The sequence below is a fragment of the Capra hircus genome, chromosome 1 (assembly GCF_001704415.2).
Source record: "Capra hircus breed San Clemente chromosome 1, ASM170441v1, whole genome shotgun sequence".
Lineage (NCBI taxonomy): Eukaryota > Metazoa > Chordata > Mammalia > Artiodactyla > Bovidae > Capra > Capra hircus.
This window is the reverse complement of record NC_030808.1, coordinates 142,511,761-142,533,659: the sequence shown is the minus strand read 5'-3', so window position 1 is coordinate 142,533,659 and position 21,899 is coordinate 142,511,761. Positions and strand designations below refer to the sequence as shown.

The window sequence follows — 21,899 nt, the reverse complement described above, 5'->3', positions numbered from 1 at the left end:
TGACCCTGGGTCCTTGGAGGGACCTCCTAAGCTTGGAGCATCACCATCCCCTCAGCTCTCACATGAGAGCTCTGACACAGAGAGAACCTGGCCTGGCCAGGCCTGTGTGGTCCTGGATATAAACTTGGCCACCTGGCTCCAAGTCCAGAGACGCGTGCAGTGCTGAAATGAGACTTTAACGTTGGTCCTAATGGGAAGTAGAGGTGGTCACTTGGCCTCTTTTCTGCTGTCACTCCCCCTTAGCGGTGTCTATATTCTGTCTTCCTTGTTCTTAAATTACTGATATTTCTAATCACCTACTTGGAGTGAATACTGATTTGGACCCCACTCTTGGAAGAAGACAAACCAATCCAAACTCCTTTCCTTTGTCTATCAGACCATGATTCATTTTTATAGCTTTTATAAACTATTAAGCTTTTATAGGGCTCCGTCTTCCCTCAAAGCAAACCAGAGTATTTCAGTCTGGCCCCGATGCCCATGCTCCAGCTCCACGAGTTAGAACTCACCAAGCCAGCTGTCAGGAGAGCTGAACGCCAACTCAGTGGTGGTTTTGCTATCTTTGGGGGAATTGAAAGCTGAATTTCTATTGCTTTTTCAGCACCTGGGAATTATGAGTGTTTAATATATAAAACAAGCTACAAAGAGACCAAGATCCAAATCCCACATTTAACTTTCTTTTTACCTTCCCTCAAGAAATACACATTTTCACCAGAGGAAAGACTGTAGGCTATCTCCCCATCCATCCATGTATATCTGCGATTCCTCTGCCGTCTACCTCAAATTATAAATTACATACATAAAGGTGAATATAATGTTCATTCCATCCTGCCCCTTGTTTCTAGAACATGTTACAATAGTGTCACATTCAGAATGGATCACTGCTAACCGCCAGGCAGGCAATCACAGCTTCTTTGTCTAAGATAAAATCTGAATTAGGCCTCATTTCTCTTTCCAATTTAAGAGGTATTTTTCCGGCCCTGTCATTTGAAAACATATCAAATAAAAACAAAAAACTACTGTTTATTACTATGAACCAGACACATTACGTACGTTCCCTGAAAAGAAAAAAAAAAAGAGAACTTTTATTCATAATGGAAATGCTCTGTTACTACAAAAGCCAAAGGCCTGGCATAGCGGAACCTCAGTGCCCACCTCCCAACTTCCACAATTAGCAACACGAGATCCATCCTGCCTCCTCTGTCCCCCAGCTTCTCCCTCCATCAGGGTTATCTGAAAGCTCATTTTAGACATATTATTTCGTGCTCGTGTTTCAGCGTGGGTCTCTAAAATATAAGATCTCTTTCTTAGGATTTAAGATAAGCCACAGTACTACTGTCAGATGCAAAGAAAACTGACAACAATTTCCCTTATTATTTCTCAGATGTCAGAGATCTATCTTTAGGGCATGTTTTGAGGACCATAAGTAATATGTCTTCCCTGACAAATAAATGACAAGGAACGCAAAGGGGATGAAAAAAATGGATAGAAAGAGGCCAAGGGTGACGGCAAGTAAATGCACCCTGTGGATCCTGACTTGAAAACAAGTGTGTGTATATACGTGTGTGTGTGTGTGTGTAAGAAAGAGAGAATGGTCCCCTTTTCTTGCCACTTATTTGTCTTCAATTCATAAAGCAAGCTTTAATGGTGGGGACTGTTATTCCTATCTTGCAGATACTAAGGTTCAGAGAGGGGAGGAGCCCTTCTTCCGAGGTCACATAGCAAGTAAGCAGGGTTGAAAAGGAAGGGCGGCTGCCAGTCCAGCGGCAGGTGATGGTCAGAGCGAGGGAGTGGGGAGGAGCTGGCGGCTCAGTGTGATAAACCATCTCAGATGACGGAGACCAGCGGTGGGTGAGGCCAGGAATCATGGATGCGCTTGGGAGGCAGCATACGCCGTGCAAAGCCTCCTGGAGCTGTGACAGGGTGAGCCTGGGGTGAATGCAGAGATAGGCCCCAAACCCCAATCTCGCTGCAGAGCCTGCAAGGCCGGGAGGAACCCGCCGAGGAAAAGCCTCCAGGCTGGGCATCGGGACCTGACTCTGTTCCTTCTCGAATAAACTGTGTACTGCAGGCAAGTCTCCCAACATCTCTAGTCTCCGACATCTCATCCTCAGAGTGGACAACACCAGCTCCACCTGCTTCAGGGTGTTGGGGGGCCCCCTTTGGCAGCTTCTGCCCCAAGCCCCACATGCTGGGATGACCACCTCACCCCACGGGTGAGATTCCTTCTCCCCGAGAGGCACAGTCGCCACACGGGCCTGAAGCCAGCCCTCCTGGTTTACCGGCTCTGCTTCTCATGGACTCTAGGGTCATGGGCAAACGCCTTACCCTCTTCAATGCATACCTTCCTCATCTGCTATGTAGGGAAGATACACAGCCTCTATAGAACACTTCCCAAGACTTCTGGGATGTGTTAAGCGTGATCCAAACGTGTGCCGGGCAGGTACCAGCCCCATTTACAGATGTGAAAATTGAGGCCCAAGATCATACAAGCAGCATGGGACACTGGTGGAGGCAAACTCCATTCTGCTGAAACCTGGGCCATGGGAAAAGCAACCCAGGGGGTGGGAGGGTGACTTGAGGCTGATGTTCTGAAGCACATCACCTCTCTAGCATCCCCTTCTCTGGGGTCCAACACACAGGAGGCCTTCAATAAACGTCTGTTAGGCAAGAGCATTTGAGAGGCACATTGGTCTCGCATGGCATGAGTTAATACAATCAAATGCAGAGCAAGATCTGCTGGGGAAGCAGAGAGACATCTAAGCCCCTCCTGTCACCTGTTGCCGGGGGCAGGGGATGCGGTGATGTTCACATCACACATGAAACTAAGGGCAGACAGGACATGTCTGTGAAAGAGGGTCGGCCGGGAGGGTCGGGTGGACCACAGGAGCACGGGCACGGGCTGGGGCTGCAGGGAAGATGCGACCCCCTCGCTCTGCCCCATGCACACTCCAAACCAGCGATCCCGTGGGGTTTAGGGCACAGCGACCACATGCAGAGAGCCTGCGGAGCCCAGGAAACGTGGGGCCAGCTGAAGCTGGAATGTGTTTACAACCATGTAGCTGACATCCCTGCAGTCCCTGAATAATGGCCCACTCCCTCCAGTATTTCTGCCTAGAGAATCCCATGGACAGAGGAGCCTGGCAGGCTATAGTCCATAGGGTCGCAAAGAATCGGACATGACTGAGCAACTGAACACACCCCACAGATTGTTGTTGTTTAGTTGCTAAGTCGAGTCTTTATCATCCCGTGGACTGTGGCCTGCCAGGCTCCTCTATCCATGGGATTCTCCAGGCAAGAACGCCGGAATGGGTAGCCATTTCCTTCTCCAGGAGATCTTCCTGACCCAGGGATCAAAGCTGACTTTACGACATTGGCAGGCGGAGTCTTTATTGCTGAGCCACCTGGGAAGCCCATGCCCCTGAGAGTTACCCTCCCCCCAACCCCGGGAACCTGTGAATACTGCCCTATAGTCTCTGCAGGTGTGCTTAGATCAAGGCTCCTGAGACAATCCTGGATGACGTGCTGCTGCTGTTGCTAAGTCGCTTCAGTCGTGTCCAACTCTGTGCGACCCCATAGACAGCAGCCCACCAGGCTCCACCGTCCCTGGGATTCTCCAGGCAAGAACACTGGAGTGGGTTGCCATCTCCTTCTCCAATGCATGAAAGTGAAAAGTGAAAGTGAAGTCGCTCAGTCGTGTCCGACTCTTGGCGACCCCACGGACCGCAGCCTACCAGGCTCCTCCGTCCATGGGATTTTCCAGGCAAGAGTACTGGAGTGGGGTGCCACTGCCTTCTCCGCTGGATGATGTCGGTGGGCCTAAGTGAAATCACAGTCACCAGGGAGGCGGGGTGAGAGCTAACAACACACAGAGGAGACGGTGATGTGAAGAGTGTGAGGCAGACACGACCTGGAGAATACTGGCCTTGAAGACTGGAGGGCTATGGCCACAAGCGGAGATCTGCCGGCAGCCCCAGATGCGGGAAGAGGCAGGGAACGGATGCTCCCCCAGGGCCTCTGCCAACACCTTGACTCTGACCCCAGTGAAGCTCATTTAGGACTTTCAGCCTCTAGCACTGAGAAAGAATACATTTCTGTTCTTCTTGGTTATTCTGTTTGTGGCGATTTGCTACAGACGCCTCAGGGATCTGGCACCCCTGACCTTCATTCTGGGATGGCTGGAATCTCTTTTGCAGGTGATAGGAGTTCTTTAGAGAGCTGGACCATAAAGAAGGCTGAGTGCCGAACTGATGCCTCTTGAGAGTCCCTTGGACTGCAAGGAGATCAAGTCAGTCAATCCTAAAGGAAATCAACCCTGAGTGTTCATTGGAAGGACTGATGCTGAAGCCGAAGCTCCAATACTTTGGCCACCTGATGCAAAGAGCTGACTCAATGGAAAAGATCCTGATGCTGGGAAAGACTGAAGGCAAGAGGATGAGGTGGCTGGATGGCATCATCGACTCAATGGATATGAGTCTGAGCAAACTCCAGGAGATGGTGAAGGACAGGGAACGCTGGTGTGCTGTAGTCCATGGGGTTGCAAAGAGTGGGACACGACTGAGCGATTGAACAACAGTGAGGAGTCCTTGATGCTATGTGAAATGTGGAGTGCATACAGGACTGGGATAAAGCTTCAGGACTGGACCAGGGAAGGACAGGTTGAAGAGAGGAGACACTGATGGCTTGGAGGGTCAAAGGCTGCGATTTCCCCACCTTCCGTAAGAGCTGCTGTGGGTGTGGGGCAGGGAGGTGGAGAGGCTGGAGGGAACAGTGCCCAGTTGGAGGAATTCCGTCCTGGTTAGGGATGTTCACCAGCAGGACTCAGCCACCCAGACGCTATAAACCCCCGCCTCCTCGGGCTCAGTGGGATCTCAGGGCCCATTTCCCACCCAGTCGGCAGCCGCCTTCTCCCCACGAAACCCATTTGTCACGGCTGAGCCACTCAGCACTCTTGCCATCTCTCTGGGTTACTCTGTGTTTTTTTTTTCACTTCTGGTGTCTTCATTGTTATAAATAATGGATCACAGGCGACTGAAAATGCAGAAAGCGACGAACTAAAAGAATAAGAAATGTGCTGAGACAGGGCTGGAGGTGAGGACGTTTCCCAGGGTTTCGAATCTGCTCTCCTTCTCGAGCCCTAACCCCAGTGAGAGGCAGCTCGTGACCCAGAGCCCAGTGCTCTGCTGCAGCAGAACTCTGAATGTGGTCCCGGGGGTCCACTCCAGGCTCAGGGCTCCTGGGTGTCCCAGGGCAGGGAAGAGTGCAAAAGGGAAGGTGCCGGGGAGGACCTGGGGCCCTGGGGACCATCCACGGGGAGCCTGGTCCCAACACGCAGCCTCTCTCACCCTGTCTCAAAGCAGATGAAGAAGGCGGGGGTTGGGCAAGGGCAAAAGACAAGAAGAAACCACGTGAAAGTGAGACCTAGGACCGGAAGGCGGGAAGGACCCCTCCCTCCAGCTCAGGTCAGACCTCAGCAGACCTGGGAAGCAGGCATCCGGTTCCATCATCACTTCCTGGCAGGAATGAATCGGGGATCCGGGGATCTGGGGTGTCTAGGGAAGCTGTGCCTTTCAGCCTTTTCCAGAGAAGGGTCCAGGCTTTCCGGGCTGTATTTGGAGAAAAGTCTTTAAGGAGGTAATTAAGTTAAAATTAGGCAACTGTATGAGTTTCCTGGGACTGCTGTATTCATTGGCCAAGATCTTTTGGGGTTTTTTGTACAATGATGTGAAAAACCAGGAGGAAATCTTTGGTCAACCCAATAACAAGATACCACAAAAGGGCAGCTTAAACCCACAGAAGTTCATCCTCAGCTCTGGAGGCTGAAGTCTGCAGTAGAGGTGGCGGTGGGTTTGGGTCCTTCTGAAAACTCTCAGGGAGGATCCATGCTGTCTCTCTGCAGTTTGGACAGTGGCCAGCACCCCCGGGGCTCCTTGGCTTGTGGACGCATCAGCCCAGGCTTTGCCTCCACCATCTGTTCTCTGAACAGGCACACCTCCCTCTTCTTCAAGGACAGTCAAGTCCAGCCCCATCTCATCTCATCTTGCTTACATCAGCAAATAACCTATTTCCAAACACAGTCCATTCACTGGTTGTTGGGGGGGCGGGTGCAGTCAGAACATGGCCGATCTTTTGACACAATTCACCAAAACATTGGGAACCCCCAGGAACAAGGCAAGATGAGGTGACAACGTGGGTGGACAGGAACTGGCCAGAGGAACCTGGGCCATCACACAGACACCCTGGTGAGTAATGGTGATCACATCGAGATGGGAGGCGGGGAAGGAAGGCTGCTGAACAGAGCTGGCCGTGGGGCATGGGGGAGCCGACAAGCTTCCAAGTGCAGTGGAGAGAGGCCTTCCTTCTTCCCTCCATCCCCTGCTGTATTTCCTTTTCTTTTTATTGTTTGAAATTTCATTAGAAAAATTGAGCATGCAACGATATGTGCCGCCTGGATGGGACGGGAGTGGGGAGGAGAATGGATACACGTATGTGCATGACTGAGTCCCTTGGCTGTTCATCTGAAACTATCACAACATTGTTAATCAGCTAGCCTCCAATACAAAATAAAAAGAAAGGAAAAGAAAAAATAGTTTTCGTGCGAGAAAACAAACGTCTCTGGGCATGGGCAATGGTAGCCTCCAACCCCACTGTCCAGCTTCTTACCCAGCCAGAGGCCAGTGTCCACCACCCAGAGAAAACCCCAAAGGGCCCCCCTACAGGTGCTATAAGTGCCTCCAAAGATCAGGGTTTCTGCTCGGTGCTGCTGGACTTTCAGGGGTGCTTGTCCTCGAGGTAACATCGGCTGGGCAGTGTCTCCCGGGCCACACTGAGACCCACATTGTCCCAGGTTGCACGGCACCCATGTCAACCAGCATGTGGAGGCCGTGTGACCCGAGGAGCCTCTGCACCAAGCCAAACAGTTCCTCTCGGGTACACTGCTCCTAAAGTCTAATGCCTGGGGCTCACGGCACTTGGTTGAAAGCTGATACCCCCATGGCTCCTTCTTCCAGAAGCCAAGCCTGGTGTTGCAGAGGAGGGTGGGAGCTGGAGGGGTCACCGCAGGGCTGGAGACGGAGTCAGAGACCCCAGACCCAGAGAGGGCCCCGGCTACAGCACCAACACGAGAGACCCAGGGTCCTCCATCCCAAGAGAGGCCCTGGGCTTCGGGGAAGGGACTGGAAGGAGAGCGACTGGGCATAAGATGAGTCGGGAAAACCAGGGTGTGGAGCTCCACACTCCGTCACGTTCCGGGGGGGAAATATGGGGGCGCAGGGAGCAGGAGTCAGGTGGAAGGAGGTCTCGACATGTCCGTACTTCAGAACATCAGCTGCGTCTGGCAGTTCATGAAGCCCACACCCTCCAGACTTGTTTACCGAAGCCCACAGACTCGGATCCCAATGATCAGAGCTTAACACCCTAGGCGCCTGGGATGGGCACCTGAGTCTCGCGCTGAGAAGGGCCGCCCTCGGCCTCCACCCACCCACAAGGCTGCTGCTCCTCCGCCACCCAGGCGTCACCCGCACAGGTGTGTGCTCTCCACTCCCCGAGGCTGTGACCCGTCTCATCCACCTTTTCCATCAGTGCCACCAGCACTGCTTCAAGAAACATTCCTGGAGGGAATTCACTGCTTCTACACGTTTCCGCATTATAACTTGGCCACCAGAAGTGCCCTCCACACCCTCATTCCTTGGAACATTCTGTGCGTCTCTGCCCAGAGGGCACAGATGCCATCTCTCATCTCTGCTCTTTGTGGCTCAGCCTTCAAAACACCACACGCAGAATCGGCCTCCCATGCATGCTGGGCCACGGCTGCACATCCTGGCGGCTCCAGGGGGCGTCCTGGGCCATCCCTGGAGTCACGCGTTTCAGTGCTCCTTGTATTTGCTCCCAGCTTTCGATTTTTCTGTTATTAACAGCGACGGTAAGACATTTGAGGCTTACATAAGAAGCTTCATTGAGAGATTTTTTTTTAGAGTATGTATGACCATTAATTTTGAGTCTTTAAGCACTGTCCATATCTCAACTTTTCCCCCTGTGAAGCTTACATAACACAACTCTGAGCAAAAACATCTTGGGGGCTGCTCCCCAAAGCACTCTGGAACTGGGGCGTGCAACAGACAGGCTCCAGACAAGCCACCAGCCACACCCGGCTGCTGCGGCTGACAGTCAGCCTTTACGTAACAAGGAACGGTGCTCAGCGTGAGCTGCTTTTGCAAATGTCAACTGCAGGTGGAGAGATTGTTGAAGATCTCTAGATGATCATGTCAAATGCATGGCCTCTTTTTCTGTGATTTGTAACGCTGTGAAACTAAAAACAACAACAAAAAATCCCCAAGGCAGAAGCTGTGAGGATAAAGGCAGCCTGAGTCACTGGGTTCCGCTAACTGTTCTGCTTACAGAATGAATCAATATGATGTGCAGCCGGCCTCAGGGATGCCTGAGTCCCCTGGACAGCAGCCGGGTACCCGGAGCCTGCAGGGCTGGGCGTGGTGATGGGAGGATGGTGGCCGCTTGCCTTGCGGCTGTGTTCTCTCTGGGCTAAACTGAGGAGGATCTGCCTGTGACAAACGGTCCTAACTCCCACCATCCACGGGCGGGCTCTGACTTTGTCTCCCTGAAGCTCCCCTACCCCGAACCCCCATAGGACCAGGCAGCTCTCCCAGGCTGCACTCGAGGGGCAGAGGGCCTGGGTTTGGGGGGTATAGTCAGTGGACAAAGGAAGACAGCGAGTCCCCCCAGGCTACAGGGGCCAGTGACTGGCCAAGCATGCTCCACACACGGCTCACTTCCACAAAAAGGCTTCTTCCGCCTATAAAATTACTGTTAAGTGTTTGTGAGTATCTCTACAACTCCTTCCAGCAGAATAAATGAACCAGAGGCCTAGAAACGCTAATGCAGCTGGAGCGTGTGCAGACACGCAGGCTGCCCCGCGTCACTACCCGGACTGGTGGTCCCGGTGTATCCAAGCCGAGAGCCTGCACTGGGGGGTCATGTCCCCTCTTCCCACCCTCTCTCCTCACTGCAGTCCCCACAGAGCGCCGCCTCAAACAGTCGGAGGATAAATGAAAGGCATTCCCGGTCTCGTCTTTCCTGGAAAGAATGGGGGAAGGAGTGTGGCCTGGGGGCCAATCTGGGGAACACAGTCACCAGTGTCATTGAGCAGGACGCACCCGTGGGGCTGGCCCGGCCCTTCATTCCACAGGGCATGCCTGGACACGGCCCTGGGCCTGGAATGATGGGGAGACGCACAAGGCCAGGGGTCTCGGGAAGGCCCCCCCAACAAGACACAGAGATCTGGCAACTCAAATCCGTGACACAGATGAATAAAAATAAAAACAACATGACCTTACAGAGCACACACCATGCGCCACCCCATTTCAGCACAGGGCATACACACTTGAATTTCATCACAGCCACCCTGCAAGGTGGACACTTGCTTCCCCCCAGCACACAGATGAAGACACTGAGGCACGTAACCTGCCTGCACACTCACGGGTACAAACGCACACAAACTGCACCCCTCCCTGAATTGATGCTCTTGACGCTGACGTCATGCTGCCGGTAAACGGACTGAGTGTAATTGCAATCGGAAAAGCATCTGTCTTCCCTGAACAGTTTACTCTCATCCCCGCCTGCAATACGTCACACTTCATGGACCACGCTGCAAACACCCGCCCGAGATGAACACAACCAGGTCTGGAAAACGGGAGGACTCTGGGAACACAATGTTTTCCAGAAGACACAATAATGCACCACTGCAACAGACCTACTCTTTGCAAACTGAGGAGAGAAGAGGGGAAATGATTCAGGTTTACAAGATAGCAGGCAGATTCACTGATGAATAAATGGGTCAGCAAGATGTGGTCCATCCACACAGGGCAATCTGACTCAGCCTTAAAGAGGAAGGGCATTCTGACACCTGCCACAACTTGGATTAGCCTTAAGGATGTGATGCGCAGGGAAAGAAGCCAGCCATAAAAGGACAAATACTATATGACACCCCCCCTCTACAGCGGGTCCCCAGAGAAGTCAGATTTACAGAGACAGTAGACAGAGTCACTGGTGCCAGGGTCTGTGGATGGGGACAGAAAGGCAGTGTTTAGTGGGGACAGAGTTTCATTTGGGGAAATGCGGAAGTTCTGGAGATGGATGGTGGGGATGGTTGCACAACAGTGTGAATGAATTAACGCCTCTGAACTGTACACAAATGGTGAAGATGGTAACATTGTATGTTATGCGTATTTTACTACAATTTTTAAAAATTAAAAAAAAAAAATTAGGCAGGGAATCTGAACCCAAATGAACAGAACATTCAGGGTCTTCTTTAATCGTGTCTAGACTGAGTTAAAAAGCAGACACATCACTCTTCCGACAAAGGTCTATACAGTCAAAGCTATGGTTTTTCCAATAGTCATATATGGATGTGAGAGTTGGACCATAAAGAGGGCTGAGCGCTGAAGAACTGATGCTTTCAAACTCTGGTGTTGGAGAAGACTCTTGAGAGGCCCTTGGACTGCAAGGAGATCAAACCAGTCAATCCTAAAGGAAATCAACTGTGAACATTCATTGGAAGGTCGGCTGCTGAAGGTGAAGCTCCAATACTTTGGCCACCTGATGCTAAGAGCTGACTCACCGGAAAAGACCCCGATGCTGGGAAAGATTGAGGGCAGGAGAAGAGGGTGACAGGGGATGAGATGGTTGGATGGCATCACCAACTCAATGGACATGAGTTTGAGCAAGCTCTGCGAGTTGGGGATGCACAGGGAAGCCTGGCGTGCTGCAATCCATGGGGTCACAAAGAGTCAGGCAGGACTTGGCAACTGAGCACCAACAGACAGAGTCAGGTGCTGAAAGTTTCTGTTTGGGCAAAAGTTCCCACTGGGTGAAGAGCTCTGGGAATCAAGAAGGAGATGTGGCACCTGGTGGAGGTGATGGAGCCGGTGCAGGGGACAGGCAGGCAGGAGCAGGGCCAAGGCACGCGACCACACCATCGACTGCAGACATTACTTTTCTGAGACTGAAAATGCTCGGTGCCATCTCCAAGGCAGCTGAACGCACTGTGCAGTGACCCACAGCGCAGCTGTAAACCGGTGCCCAGGGAGACGTGCACGCACTTTTTAGACTCCTGCAGCTGTATCTTCAGGTGTGCATGGTCTTAGAATACACTTTTTTCAGAAAGATTCACAACCCTGGAAATGCAAATAGCCACAAAAGCATGAGGAAACAGCCCGGTGAGCCGAGCAAGAGGCTCCATGTCAACGCCTTTCGAGCTGGGCCACTGACGTGCCCCTTCCATTGGCTGTGAGCCATCCCCACTTGGAGCCCAGGCCTCTGTCCCACCCAGGCAAGGGCTGTGGGGCCCCTCTTCCATCTCATGGCCTGTCTGTCCCGAGTGGGGAGGGGTGGAGATGGAGCATGGAGAAATCCTTCAGTGGGGTGGACTGGGCTACTTGTCACAAGGAGATCTGAGGTCCCTCTGAGTCCTCTGGGGACCCTCGTAGACCTTTTTGCCAAAGTCTGCCCCCCCCAGACCCCAGGAGTGCAGCCTGTCAATCATAGACAGTAAACCCAAGACAGAGGTGCAGGGTCCCAGCCTGTAGTGACTCGAGGCTACCTGTCCACTCAGCTCCCACTGCCCACAGCCGGGCTGGTGTCTGGGCCCCTATGGCTGGCACAGGGCTCAGCATCCTGGAGGCATCCCTTTCACCCCTTATCTGCACGTTGGTTCTGACGGGGCGCTCTGCCCGTGCTCCTCTTCCCTGATGCCCGGGGCTGTATTCTGCATGTTTCTGAGGCCAAGCAGCCCCTCAGCCCATAAGGGCTCTCGCGAGACCACTGGTGCCTTCACTCAGGGCATGAGGTAGCCCTGCTGGAGAAGGAGCTGCCTGGGCAGTGGGCCCCGGGGCCTCAGGGCCTTGGCACTGCCCCCTCTTTGAGATTATCTGTCGTAGTGGGCTCACAGATACAGAACTGACACCGAGGCACTGACAGGCTCCTTCCAGTCTGCGAGGGGATAGGTCCCGGGCACAGGGAGGGGGGCCAGGGGACAAGATGCACTCACTGAGCCTCTGCAGGGGACCAGCTCTGCCCTGGGCTCCATGTGGGTGGTGTTCAGAGCCATCTGCATCACCTCATGAGGGGCGGGGCTCCAGCATCACACCCACCTCATCAAGGAGAAGGTGACTTCCCTGGGGGCTTCCCCTGGCAGAGCCGGGCACTGAGATGCTGTGTCCAGCACCAGGGCCTCCGCCCACCACGTAGGTGACTGCAGACAGCAGCCCTGCCCCCTGCACTCGGCCTACAAGGTCTCCACATCATTATCCGTCAACCCCAATGGCATTAGTGGGGTTCGGGCCCCCAGCCAACCCCCTCCCAGGGCCTCCAGGTGTCAGGAAGTGTCTGGCTTAAGAGGCCTCCAACCATAGCCCATGGGAAGGAGGGAGATCTGCAGCCTCCTGGGTTCCCTGTGGCCTCGGGCTAGAACGCGTGAGACCCTGGGCCTGAGAGGCCATATTGGGGAGCACTGGTATGTTCCCTCTGGAGTCAGGTGGCTGCACTCTAGCGGCTGATCTATGTGGTGAAGAGAGACTGAAAATGGAGACGTGTCAATGTTCACAGCCCAGCTGGAGACAGGGTCATCGCGGGCGAGGGGCAAGGTCTCTGCCCCATGATGACTGGGGCCGCCTCCATTTACACTGAAACCCCCAGACGGTGTGGAATGACCCCCTTTCTCCAGCTTCCTTGGCTGCAACTAGCTTGTGTTGCTGCTGTTGCTGCTGCTGCTGCTAAGTCGCTTCAGTCGTGTCCGACTCTGTGCGACCCCATAGACGGCAGCCCACCAGGCTCTGCTGTCCCTGGGATTCTCCAGGCAAGAACACTGGAGTGGGTTGCCATTTCCTTCTCCAATGCACAAAAGTGAAAAGTGAAAGTGAAGTCACTGAGTCGTGTCCAACTCTCAGCGACCCCATGGACTGCAGCCTACCAGGCTCCTCCATCCATGGGATTTTCCAGGCAAGAGTACTGGAGTGGAGTGCCATTGCCTTCTCCATAGCTTGTGTTACCATTTCAAAATATCCTTTTAAAGCTCTTACATTATGAACATTTAAAAGAAGATAAATGACTTTGTCAACAAAGGTCCATCTAGTCAAGGCTATGGTTTTTCCTGTGGTCATGTATGGATGTGAGAGTTGGACTGTGAAGAAGGCAGAGCACCGAAGAATTGATGCTTTTGAACTGTGCTGTTGGAGAAGACTCTTGAGAGTCCTTGGACTGCAAGGAGATCCAACCAATCCATTCTGAAGGAGATCAGCCCTGAGATTTCTTTGGAAGGAATGATGCTAAAGCTGAAACTCCAGTACTTTGGCCACCTCATGCGAAGAGTTGACTCATTGGAAAAGACTCTGATGCTGGGAGGGATTGTGGGCAGGAGGAGAAGGGGACGACAGAGGATGAGATGGCTGGATGGCATCACTGACTCGATGGACGTGAGTCTGAGTGAACTCCGGGAGCTGGTGATGGACAGGGAGGCCTGGTGTGCTGCATGGGGTTGCAGAGTTGGACACGACTGAGCGACTGAACTGAACTGAACTGAAATGACTTTGCTGGGACTTCCTTTGGAGGGCGACCAAGGGGAGCCGCCGTCCACCTGGTGGTTATGTGAGGACCCAGACAGCAGCAAAGCCCAGAGAACTATGGAGGGTTTTTTGGACGATCCCTGCACAGATGAGCCAAGACCCTGACGATAGGCAGGGAAGGGAGGGTCTGAGTGAGAGGCGAGCCAAGCACACATCTGAGGTTGAAAGGGACCCTCCACTGGGCTTGGCCAGGTGGCTGGACAGACATCCCAGGAGGGGAGACATTTCATGAGCCAGGGAAGGACTCCAGGCCTCGCCACGCTGACCACACTGGACAAGACTGTGGCAGGGGCACCCTTCAACAAACAGAGGACAGGACTGCCCTGAAGATGAGCAGCCAGCCTGAAAGGCCAAAGCCTGTGTCTGTGCCAAAGGCCGGCGAGGCTGACGTCCTTGGAGGGAGCAGGGCTGGAGTAGGACGGGGTACATGGGGAGCCTGTAGCAGGGCAGGCAGAGCCAGGCCCCCCAGAGCAGGGAGGAGGGCCTGAGCCCCAGGGAAGCCGCTGGGGAGGGGACGGCGGCCTGGCCCTGAAGGCCCACAGGGGCTAACCGCTGGCTCCCGCGGAATCCAGGGCAGGGCCCGGGGCCCCAAGTGGCAACAGAGCCAGGTTGAGAGGAAGGCACCACGTGGGGAGGAGCCTCGGCAGAGGAGGGCTTAGCTCCAGGGGCAAGAGGGGGAGCAGTCCCAGTACGGAGGTGGGGGGACCCAACCACAACCAACCGTTGGGAACTGGGAACAGCCTTCTGCTGACATTTCAACAACTTCCCAGGGATCTGTCAGCTCTTCCTTCCGGGTTTTTCTCATTTGTTCCATGTTTCAGGGCAGAAACAACCAAGCAGAACTCAAGCGGCCGATGCCCATTGAGACCTGGATTCCAGCTACAGAGCGAGGCAGGGATGCAGCTCAGAGCGGCCGAGAGTGCCTGGTGAGGGGCTCTCCCGCGGCGGCGGTGGGGTGGGGGGCCATCGCTAGACAGGCAATGCACCAACAGGTCCCTTTCAGCGCCACTTATGATGGTCCCCAGAATGACTGCTCTTGCCCAGACAAGGCTTCTCACTAAGCCCAAGCCCAGGGCCAGGGATCCCACAAAGGCCTCACTCGGCCTCCCTCAGAAGGTGGGCAAACCCACACCCAGACGTGCCACCAGGCAGGAGTCCCTCAAGCTCCCTGATGCCAGTGGCATCATCTGTCTTGCCCCAGGCCACCCGGCCAAGCCCAGCCCTCCTCCGGAGGCGGGTGGGAGAAAGGAGCAGATTCTGAGGTGGGGGAAACCTTGGAGAGAAACAGCAAGCCCTCTGGGTGGGGGTAAGATGCATCAGCTCCAGAGGGGAGTCCTGACAGGAGGGTTCCCGGCTCCCACTCCCTCCTCCTTCAGCTGGTGCCGAGCGGTACCAGGTCCCACCCGTGCCCCCAACAAGTGGTGGACCAGGAGACGTGGACGGGCGTGCGGAGATGCAGCTGGCTGCGCGAGGTTGCCGCCCTGGCCTTTCGGCAGTCGCAGGCCGGGTCCTCCTGAGGCTGCCTGGCCTGGGAAAAGGGCCCCTTCCCAACCAGGCTGGTCTTCCCTAAGGAAGGAAGCCTCTTCATGGAAACCCACACATAGCCAGCATCAGCCCATTCCACCAGCTGGGTCCTGCTGTGTCCCGTCCCTCACCGGGCGCCCTGCAACAGCAGCAGTTCAGTCTGTCCCTCCCGGGGGGAGCAGGATGGGGGAGGGTATGCAAAGGGGCCATGGCTTGGTGGGTCTCACTGAGCGCCATGAATGCCCCATTCACCCTGGACCCCAGCCCTCAGCAAGGAGCAGCTGCTCAGTGAACACTTGGGATAACTGAGTGATTTGCCCTGTCCACTCTGATTCCTGCAACAAGCAGGACGAGGAGCACCCCCACGCGGCAGTGGAGAAACGTGACTGAGGGAGGTTAGGGAACTAATCCAGATCTGAGGGGCTGGAAGTGGAGGCCCCGAGGAGGGACTGGCTCCCTGCATGCCTCTCCGTCCCCTTGGAGGCCACTTTCGGGTATACCCAGGAAGGACCCAGACCCAGGAAGATTAGCCCCATCTGCCCACCCCGCCCCCAAGCCACCTATGCACAATCTCTGCAGGAAAAGCCCGCAGATGGAATATGGATCCTTCTAGGGAACCCCAGACCCCTGTGGCGGCCCCACACTGGGTACCTGGGCGGGTGATGCGACATGTGTGCTCGAGTCTCCTTCATACCAAGGAAGCAGGGAGCCAGTCACCGGGGAGCCACCAGTTTCTCTAAGAATCTGGAACACCTACAGCATTATCCCTAGGGTACATCCTCAGAGGGGACGCTGGCAGGCCATCCCTTCCGACAACTTTAGATCTGCCCCCCAGGCAGATACTGGAGCAGATACTGTCTGAGAAGCCGCTGCTCTGAATGTTACCTTCTTCCTCCCCTTTGGGGCCCTCCCTGGGGGGAACAGGAAGGACCAGGAGCGGGAGAACTGGAGGGACGGAGTGCAGAAACAACGTGGGAGCCGCCGAGGGCCGACGGTTCCCCCGCCCCGCCTCCCCAGGCTCTCCCCTCAAGAGTGACTTCCTCAGAGAGGAGAAGGGATGGATGAAAGGAAGACAGAGAATGATGGCATGCCGGGAACTTTGGGAATTAATCCAGCACCGGGGACTTTAAGAAACCGCGGCCACTGAAAACGTTTCTGTAGGAGCTCTCAGCCCAGGATTTAAAGTCCCAACTGAGCTGCTGGGTGTCAGTGTGAGGTAGGCTGTGGGTTAGGACTTCTAGCACACCCTTGGAACCCCAGATGATCCAGCTCTCCCCAGGGCTAAAGGTGCAGCCAGGAGCCCTCCCCACCCCAGGCCCCTAGCACCAGCAGCAAAGGCAGAGGACACAGAGCAAGGTCAAGAAGCAGTGAAAGTGATGGCTGAGGTCTGAGGACCACAGTCTGCCTCCTCTCGTTTGAATCAAAGGGCATGGACCAACCACAGAGAACATCACACCTGCTGTGTTCCAGAGGGTTCCAGGCACTCAGTCTACATGGCCTCCTTCACTGTTCACAACAGTCTACAAAGACAATGCTCTTGTCCCACCTTACTGGCCTGGAGGCCAGCTCAGGAGAGCTCAGGGTTAGGTGTCCAGGATAACAGAAAGCGGTAGAGTTGGCACTCCATATCAGATCTGGCCGCTCCTGAACACAGGTGCTCACTGTCTCCCAGGACTGCCTGCCCAGCTGCTTTTGTGGAGATCACCAGAACCTCGAGTATCTCAGCAGCAAAATGTCCCCAAGGACAGCCGAGTCAAGCCCACCACTCAGCGCTCCCCTCCCTCAGGAGCCTGTCTTCCACTTGGCACCCACATCCCATTGGACTTCTCCAGGAAACCTTCAGGACATTCTTGGGAGGGAACTGTCACTTCTGATGCTGACAGCATCTCATCTCACCTCTTTCAAAAGATAAAAGGGGTCGAGCTTTGATAATTTTCCTCTTGGGATAGAAAAATTGTGTGTGCTTGTGTGTATGTGTGTGTCTTTGCCTGTGTGTGTACATGAGTGTGTGTGTATGTGTGCATCTTTGCCTGTGTGTGTGCATGCGTGCGTGTTTGTGCTTGTGTGTGCGCTTGTGTGTATATTTGCCTGTGTGTATATGTATGTGTGTCTATATGTGGTGTGTGCATGTGTGTGCTTGTGTGTATGTGTGCATCTTTGCCTGTGTGTGCATGCGTGCGTGTTTGTGCTCGTGTGTGTGCCTGTGTGTGTGTCTGTGTGTATGTGTGTGTCTATATGTGGTGCACGCCTGTGTGTGCGTGTGTGCATGTGTGTATGTTTGCCTGTGTGCGCTTGTGTGTCTATATGTGGTGTGTGCACATGTGTGCGCCTGTGTGTACGTGTGTGGACACATTTTATGTGCACACTGTGTGGATGCATGTGCACACGTGTGTGTCCACATGTGCATGTCTGTGCATACGTGCCCATGCTGGAGCATGGGAGTACTCAGCAGAGGGCCCTTTCTCCCTCTGGGGAGGCTGTTAAATGCCTGTGCAGTCACAGATGTCCAGTCCTGGAAGCCAGGGGACCTGGGGGAGTCCTGCGCCTGGTGACCACTTGCCCTCGCTTCAGAGCCCCTGCTCCCCATTATCTGGTTCCAATGAAGCGGGCTACGGGGGGGAAGGGGAGCCCATACTTCTCCTTTCTTGGGATCAAGCAGGGGATGGGGCGAGAGCGAGGCTGCTGGCAGAGGGTGTCTGAGAACCCCAGACACCCAAGCCCTGGCGCCTGCTCTGTGCCCGGCTGGGGCATCTCCTCCTGGTTCCCGGCTCTGGGTGCACCTTGAGAAGAGCAAAGTGAGCCGTGGCGGATGCACGGCTTCCCTGGCGTCCAGCTGGAGCATTTCCCTCACTGTGGCCTTCCTCTCCCCCACCCCCCAGGACCTCAGAGGGGGCTTAGGGAAGCGTCCTCCAAGCCAGCTCTCTTTTTGTCCCTCTCTGCCAATCAGAAGCAGGAGATGGTCTGAATGCAGAGCTCATCCGGAGGGTCATCAGGTCTCTCCGCAGTCCCCAGGAGGTGAAGCAGCCCGGGTCACCCCCTCCAGGCTCAGGGCTGCCCACCTGCTGGGATGGGGAACCGAAGGGGTGGGAGATGACAGCCCCTGCCGTGCCAGCCTCCAGCGACACCCGCCCCAACCTGCTCCCCGCTAGGCAGGAAGCGGTGCCCGGCCCCCGCAGGGGCTTCGAGCTCCAGGCACCACCCGCCCCCCCGTCCGGGGTGTCGGTCCCGCGGGTCTGCCCACCGGCTCCTGGGGCGACTGTTCCAGGGTCCTTCCACCGGAAATGAAAGGCTTAATGGGCCAGCCTCGGAACGTCGGAACTCAGCCTAATCAGATTTGTTACAAAGAAAGCTCTGCCCAAGGAAAGGAAAAAATACTTCCCTTGCGGTCGCCCCTTTCCACCGGGCCGCGCGTGGGGACACCTGCCCCGCGGAGCCCCGCCGCCCCCCGCCCAAGTTGTCGGAGGCCGCAGCCGCCTCCGCGGATGCGCGGGCGCTGGACCGCGGACCCCTCCCCCGCCGGCGCCCCCTGGCCGGCCCCCACCCGCCACCGCGACCCCGCGCGGTCACCGGGGAGGAGCTGCCTGCGGGCGGGCACGGCGAGGGGCGCGCGGGGAGGGCGCTCGCAGCCCGGCGCGGGAGGCTGGGGAGGGGGCTACCTTCTGAATGCGTCCATCGATGTCCAAGTAGATGGCCTTGGGCCGGTAGCTGGAGGAGCCGGTTCCCATCTTGCCTAGCGCTGCACTTGGACTTTTTACTGTACTTTCTCGACGCCAGCCGCCGCGGGGAGGGCGGGGCGTGGGAGGAGGGGGCGGGCGGCGGGCGGACGCGGGGGCCAGCCAACCAGCGCGCCGCCGGGCGGGGCCGCGGGCTCGGCTCCTCCTCCTCCGCCTCCCCTCCTTTTCCTTCCCGCCCCCTCTCTCCTCTCTCCCGGGTTTACACTCCGTTCTCCTCTCCTCCCACTTTAAGGTACGCCCCCTCATCGTCCCTTTGACTCCAGCCGCCTTGGGAATCAGGGCCAAGTGGGTAGCCAGTCTCCGACTGCCCTCTGGACAGGTGTTCATAGTGAGTGACTCCCTCTGACTGCAAAGCTAGTCGCTTGCCCACGTGACCAGATTCCCATAGCGACCCCCTCTGGCTGCAGGGCTGGTCACCTCTCAGGTGACCAGATTCCCATAGCGACCCCCTCTGGCTGCAGGGCTGGTCACCTCCCTGCAAAGACAGTGCTGCATTAGGACCCTTTTGCTGCCAGTGGATGCTCCATCATCCATCAGCAGGCACCTGGCTGGCATGGGTCCCTAAGCTATTTGTGACCCAAGGACCACTTAAGCCTGGGGGAATCCCCTGGGTCCATCTTTCTCTGCTGTGAGAGCCATCCTTATTTAATTTCAGTAGGAGATGGGAAAAGTTCCTTCTCCTTCAGGTACCTCCTTCCCCTAAGTTTGTGTACACCCTCGAGAGTGATCGCCTCTTCCAGCTGCACCCAGAGCTGAAATGGCAATTTTATTTCTGTCCTCCTGTAGCCACCCGCTATTTGCTGGCTTCAGCACTGTTCTGGTCCCCACCCCCCCTTGTTAATTGCTACAGGGAGTGTGGGGGGAAAAAGGGAGGGATTACAGGCAGCTCTTGACCTGCAGATCCCAGTGCGGACTGCCTCTGCGGCTCCCCAGTTCTCTTGGGGGTGGGAACAAGTTTGGGGGAGGGCGGTGATGCTGAAGGGCTTTCAGCGCCTGTTGCTTTTGGAAGCCAGTGTAAAAACCAGACAGAGAATGCAATTATTGTTTCATTTTAAGAGAATTCCAAGCCACTGCTTTCCATCTGTTGAATGTCTGGGGTTTGCTTACTGAGAGAGTGTCTGGGGCACATGGTCTCCTTCCTCCCTGCCTGTCTGCCTGGGCTAGGCTGACCATGGCCACAACCAGTGGCCTTTGCTTTTCCTTTCCTGACCATTTGGCCCTCACCTAGTGGATGGTCACTGGCTTTCCAGACTCCTCCTGGCGGTCTGGGGAGTTGGCCAGACTGGAGCCCTGAGCAGCGTGGGGATCATCATCTTCAGATTTGGATGGTCCAGCATATGTCACTTCATGTCCCCTGCCTGCTCTGGGGTGAGGTGGGAGGGCCGATTGGCTCTCAAGGAATGATGATGGTTTTGCTCTTGTCTCCAGTGCAGTGACGGGACCATGTCAGAGCCTGGGCACCACATGGTTTGCTTTAGACGTGGCTGAGGCCGAGAGGAGGAACTAGGAGGACTTTAAGTTGGAGGATCAAACCCCCTGGGTGGTCACAGCTGGCCACTTGACTCACAGTTATGAAATGTATCAGATCCCCTGGAGGATGGTACGGTAACCCTGTCCAGTGTTCTTGCCTGGAGAATCCCCTGGACAGAGGAGCCTGGTGGGCTGCAGTCCATGGAGTCGCACAAAGTCAGACACGACTGAGTGACTTAGCATACACATGAGCATCCCCAAAGATTGGAGTGAGTGCTGTTATTACAGCTTAGTTTTGTTGTCAAACGTTCTGATGTTCTCTGGGTTTATCTGGAGACTGATCTGCAGAGCTATTGTGCTGCCTGGCATGGAAACCTTATCGCCCGGCAGATGGCTCATTAGCCCGGTACTTATCTATCCTCCATGTCTTACTGTCATCTGACCTTGCTCACCCAGACAATATTATTCTAGAGCCCAAAGGCTGGATACAGCTCTGTAGGGTCACAAGCACTGATCAGAGATTGAGGTCCTGTGACACCACTGGTGGTGGTGGGGTCCTTATACTGCCTGGCTGATTCTATATTCAGAATAGTAATTGCCCCATAAGTATCTGACTGACTAGGCTGTGTCCAGTTACTCCATCCCTGAGCCCCCTGGGAACCAAGGTTCCTTCATCTATCAGTGGTGCCCTTGCTGTGTGTGGGCGCTGATTGAGGCCCTGGGCATTCAGTGGAGAATAAACAGAAATCCCAGGCCTGGAGTAGCTGGCGTCTTAGTGGGAAACAGAGGAGACAGTGTAAATAAATGCAACATGTAGCATGTTGGATAATAACTAGTACAAAGGGGAACGTCACGTGGGGAAGGGGTGTGCTGTGGGGTGTGCAGAGCTGACACTGGGAGGGTGGCTGGGCAGGAGCACACAGGCTTAGAGAGGGAGCAGGGGGTCCATTTCCACCAGAGGAAAGAGGCTTTCAGCAAAGGGAGCAGACCCAGGCAGAGGCCTGTCCCGTAGGAGTGAAGGGTGGGGGTGGTGGAGTGGGGCCCGCAGGGGGTGTGGGGTCAGAGAGCCAGGAAGTGGCAGGCCTCTGGCTGGGCCATACCAGGGGCGTGGTTCCACTCTCTTGGACAGAGCCGTGCAGGAGGCTGAGCAGAGGAGGGAGGTGGTCCTCTTGGGTTTAGCCGCTGCTGGGTGGAGATGCCCTGATGGGAAGGACCAAGGGTAGACCATAATCTTTGGAAGAGTGGCAGTGGTTTGGGCCACGGGGATGAAAAGTGGTTGGATATTTATTTATTTTTATTTATTTATTTTTGGTTGTACTGGGTCTTCATTGCTGCACACAGGCTTCCTCTAGTTTTCCTCTAGTTGCAGCTAGCTGGGGCCACTCCTTTTGCCGTGTGTGGGGTTTTCATTGCAGTGGCTTCCCTTGTTGTGAAGCCCAGCTCGGGGGTGTAGGCTCAATAGTTGTGGTACACGAGCTTAGTTGCTCCACAGCATGTACAATCTTTCCGGACCAGGAATTGCACTCATGTCCCCTGCACT

General features: G+C 55.2%; 1 protein-coding gene across 2 annotated transcripts in view; it reads right to left on the bottom strand.

Moving 5' to 3' along the window:
- Positions 1 to 18,928, bottom strand: part of PDE9A (phosphodiesterase 9A) — a 106,306-nt gene extending 87,378 nt beyond the window's left edge. For both annotated transcript variants that reach the window (XM_018051719.1, XM_018051721.1), the window contains exon 1: positions 18,812 to 18,928. In XM_018051719.1, coding sequence (XP_017907208.1) covers positions 18,812 to 18,880 — 69 coding nt within the window. In that variant the 5' untranslated portion in view covers positions 18,881 to 18,928. The remainder of the gene's footprint in view (positions 1 to 18,811) is intronic.